This window comes from Etheostoma spectabile, chromosome 7, assembly GCF_008692095.1.
Source record: "Etheostoma spectabile isolate EspeVRDwgs_2016 chromosome 7, UIUC_Espe_1.0, whole genome shotgun sequence".
NCBI lineage: Eukaryota > Metazoa > Chordata > Actinopteri > Perciformes > Percidae > Etheostoma > Etheostoma spectabile.
In genome coordinates this window covers 24445814-24449772 of record NC_045739.1, presented here as the reverse complement: position 1 = coordinate 24449772, position 3959 = coordinate 24445814, and the positions used below count along the sequence as shown (strand labels likewise).

The 3959-nt window shown below is 41.9% G+C and overlaps 1 protein-coding gene across 1 annotated transcript in view; it reads left to right on the top strand.

Moving 5' to 3' along the window:
• atf6b (activating transcription factor 6 beta) overlaps window positions 1–3959 on the top strand; it is a 37919-nt gene that overhangs the window by 19838 nt on the left and 14122 nt on the right. Inside the window, exons 4-6 of the mRNA XM_032521704.1 lie at window positions 1498–1645; window positions 3552–3611; window positions 3698–3777. Of these exons, the coding sequence (XP_032377595.1) occupies window positions 1498–1645; window positions 3552–3611; window positions 3698–3777 (288 nt within the window). The remainder of the gene's footprint in view (window positions 1–1497; window positions 1646–3551; window positions 3612–3697; window positions 3778–3959) is intronic.

Below are 3959 nucleotides of genomic sequence, written 5' to 3'. Positions count from 1 at the left end.
ACCTGGTTAGTCTTGGTGGAAAAGACATAATAGAGGCCTCAATGAAGAGAAGGGAGAGCGTTAAAACCTATTTTTACACAAAAAAATATGTTAAAAACTCAGGAAAAAAGAAGCGTTTGTGATGCGGTCGGCTCGAAAAATTAAATGGGAATCAAAGTCATAAAAAAAAAAAAAATCGAAGTTATTTAAAAATTTTAATCGCGAACACTGTAAATCGAGACTAATTAATCGACCGATCTGTAAGACTGTGTTTCTCCACAAAGAATCACGTGAAAGCAGCACTTTAAATCTTGTGTTAACCCGTATGTTGTCTCGTGTCCCTCGGGTCAAACTGACTCATTTTGGGGTTTTAAAAACAATTCTGAAATAAAGATTTTACTTCATAATCTATTTTTTAATAGTCTTTTTATCTCAATTTCAAAATATTGGGATCTATGTTTAGGGAGTGCATCAGTCTAGCACACAATTAAAAATGGAAGTGTAATACGTTTTTTAGTCATAAGGTTATAATTCATGTTAAAAATCCACTATGGAAACAACATGAGTGTCATATCCAGAATAATGTTCTGAGTCATACATACATACATACATGTTTATCACAGGAAAATAAGGAAAGGACGCTGATTTTAGGCAGAAAACATGGAACTTGGACCATTTTTCTTCTTGTAAAAATTTGAAATGGGTCGATTTGACCTGAATAAAAAAACAAGGGTTAAACAGAAATGTGCTCGTATGTTTCTTGGAAAAATAAGATATTAATAAGTCATTTAGGACGAAAAAGACCAGACCAGATCAACCCATTAGTCTAATTAAAGGGGGGGGGGGATGTTTCTTACATCCATGTAAGAAACAAGGAGGTCCATATACGTCCTCTCTTCTCCTCTCTATGATATATTTGAGGATTTTTGGTGTATTTTCCCAAAATGTTGAACTAGTCCTTTAGCTGTGTAATTAAAACATATTGGCATGGCTCATTCACATCAATGATAATGTTTAACCCCCACCCCTGTAGGTTTTAGATGTTGGGTCAAAGATAATCAGGCTAATTGTATTTGTGGTCAGTTGGTCCACACCACACAACACACACACACACACACCACACACACACACAAGACACAAACCACACAAGACACACACCACAACAACACCTACCCACACACACACACACACACACACACCAGAATACACACACCCGCGCGCACCACACACCCACACACACACACACACACACACACACACACCCCACCCACACAGACCCACACAGCGCCGGCGCACACCACGACACCCACCCACACACCACACACACACACACACACACAACACACACGACCACCACACACCTACCACCACACATCACAACACTACACATACACACACACACAGACAACACACACAACACAAACACACACACTACAACCTAATTTCCACCTCTGATATCGTTCTTTTTTCCACACTCTCTCTGTTTTCTTTCTCCCTTCACTCCTCTCTCTCTCTCGGTTTGAAACGACCTCGTGCTCACCTCCCGTCCTGACAACCCCCCCCAAGTCGCACTGGCGACACTGGACACACAACTGGCTCAACAGGTATAACGAGACCGGACTACTCTCCTGGCGCTCACGTCTGAACCCCTCACACCCCTGCCTCGGTCGGGCGCTTTTTGCTTCTCGCGCATCGACGTCTCTGAAAACGAGACGCCCTGTGGGAGCCAACCCTGTGGGACCACCTTTTAATGGACCATGAAGCAATTAATTTAATTTTGTATTATAGTGTCCATTCATAACGAGGTTATCTCGAGACTCCTTTACAGTAGACCAGGTCCAGAACACACAAGACATTTACAAGGACCCAACAGGTTCAGTTGTTTCTCCCAGAGCAAGCAACGGCCACAGTGGAGGAAAACTTCATTTTAGGCAGACAAGAAAACGGCCCAGACCCAGGCCCAGAACCAGACCGAGTCCCAGATCTAGGACCTAGACTAGACCCAGCCCCAGACCCCGGCCCGACCCAGTCCATCCTAGACCCAGGCCCCGACCAGGCTCTTTGGTAGGCGTGTCTGACGGGGCCAGTGTTGGGTTAAATGCAGAAAGAAGTCATCACCAATCCATGTAATAGAGACATTCACAGTTATAGGTACTTTTTTAAATGTTTTCCACACTACGTAACACTAACTAATTAACTTTAGTTTACAGTTATTTTGGATTTATGGTCAATAAACCCTCATTTTAGGAAATTATACAATGTTTGAGTTAGAAAAGCAGAAATTAGGAATTATTGAGACTAAAATTAAAGGAATGGATGTTGAGGATAATCACAGACCTGGATATGTTCAACTTTTAACTAACACTATTTCAACAACACTTCCATTTGTTTACAATGCTATAAAAGAATAAGTAACCAAAATAATGAAGTAGAGCTTTGTACTTGGCAAAGAGCGTTGGAATCAATCATGTTATTTGGGAATAAAAAGAACATTGTATAGGAACATGAGGGGACAACATGAGGACAACATGAGGCAACATGAGGACAACATGAGGACAAAAATGAGAGACAACATGAGGAAAATGAAGACAACATGGGACAACATGAGGACAAACATGAGGGCAATGAGGGCAACATGGGCAACATAAGACAACAGAAGAAACATCTGAGGAAACATGAGGCAACATGAAGACAACATGAAGACAACATGAAGGCAAATGGGGACAGACAGTAGGGTACCATGAGGCCACCAGAAGATACCATGAGGACACCATGGGACAACATGAAGACACCATGAGAGCAGGACAACAGAGGGCACATGAAGAACCATGAGGGCACCATGAGGAACCATGAGGGCAACATGGGGCAACATGAGGGCACCATGAAGACACCATGAGGCAACATGAGGGCACCATGAAGACACACATGAAGAACCTAGGACAACATGAGGGGCAACATGAGGCACCCTGAAGACACTGAGACACCATGCGCAACATGAGGGCAACATGAGGGCAACATGAGGACGACATGGAGACAACATGAAGACAACATGAGGGATAAAAATGCAAATAATAGTTTCATGTTGTCTTTGGGTCAAATTTGAACCGTTTTCAAAGTTGTTGTTTTTTTTTAATATCTGAAATTTAAGGAAGTCGACATACGGGTGAAAAATGTTGGAAAAAGCGCCGAAATGGATGAAGAAAAATACAAAAAATACAAAAACTTCCTTAAAAAAAACTTTGTAAAAAGCAACAAAAACATGCGATATGGAGTAAAATGTTTTTCACGGTCAAAGGGAAGACGACACAAGGGTTAAAAAATGTCTCCTAAAGCTGCTGGTCATTGTAGTTTTTCTTCAGAAACGACGAGCGTCCACCTTAAAACTTTAATCTTGATTATTCATATTTTAGTGCGGTACGCATCTTTTGCTTTTACAGTGCTTCATGATTTGCTACATAGGCCTTTTGGAAAGTAATAAATAATAATAGTTGGTATTTTTAAGCCTTAAAAACTCACTTTTCAGTCTTTTTTTTTAATGGTTTTAATGTCTCTGTGTGTGTGTCTTTCTGAAGGAGAAGCTCCCGTGATAAAAAATGAGATGACCATCACTCAGCCGCTACCCGTGGAGATGTGTAAGTCCTGCAGCTTCTCTTCAGACGTAACAGAAGCAGACGTACCCGTGTTTTCAGTGTTTTGATGGTGTTGTTTGCGTGTCCAGTGTTCCAGGTGAAAGCTGAGCCTCCCTCCCCGGCGTCCTCCCTCGCGTCCGACTGCTCTGCGTCTTCTCCGGACCCCCAGGTGTGTGTTCAGCCCTGTTCAAGTAGACGTTCCTCTCAGTGTGTTGACCCTGGGGTTGTCTTCACTTTCAGGACCCTCGGGTGTTAGGGAGGTGTACCGTATACTGATGGTAGTGTTGCAAAAATAAAGAAAATGTTGGGGGAAAAAAGCATAAAAAAGTGATTTTTTTTTTTTTTTTTAAA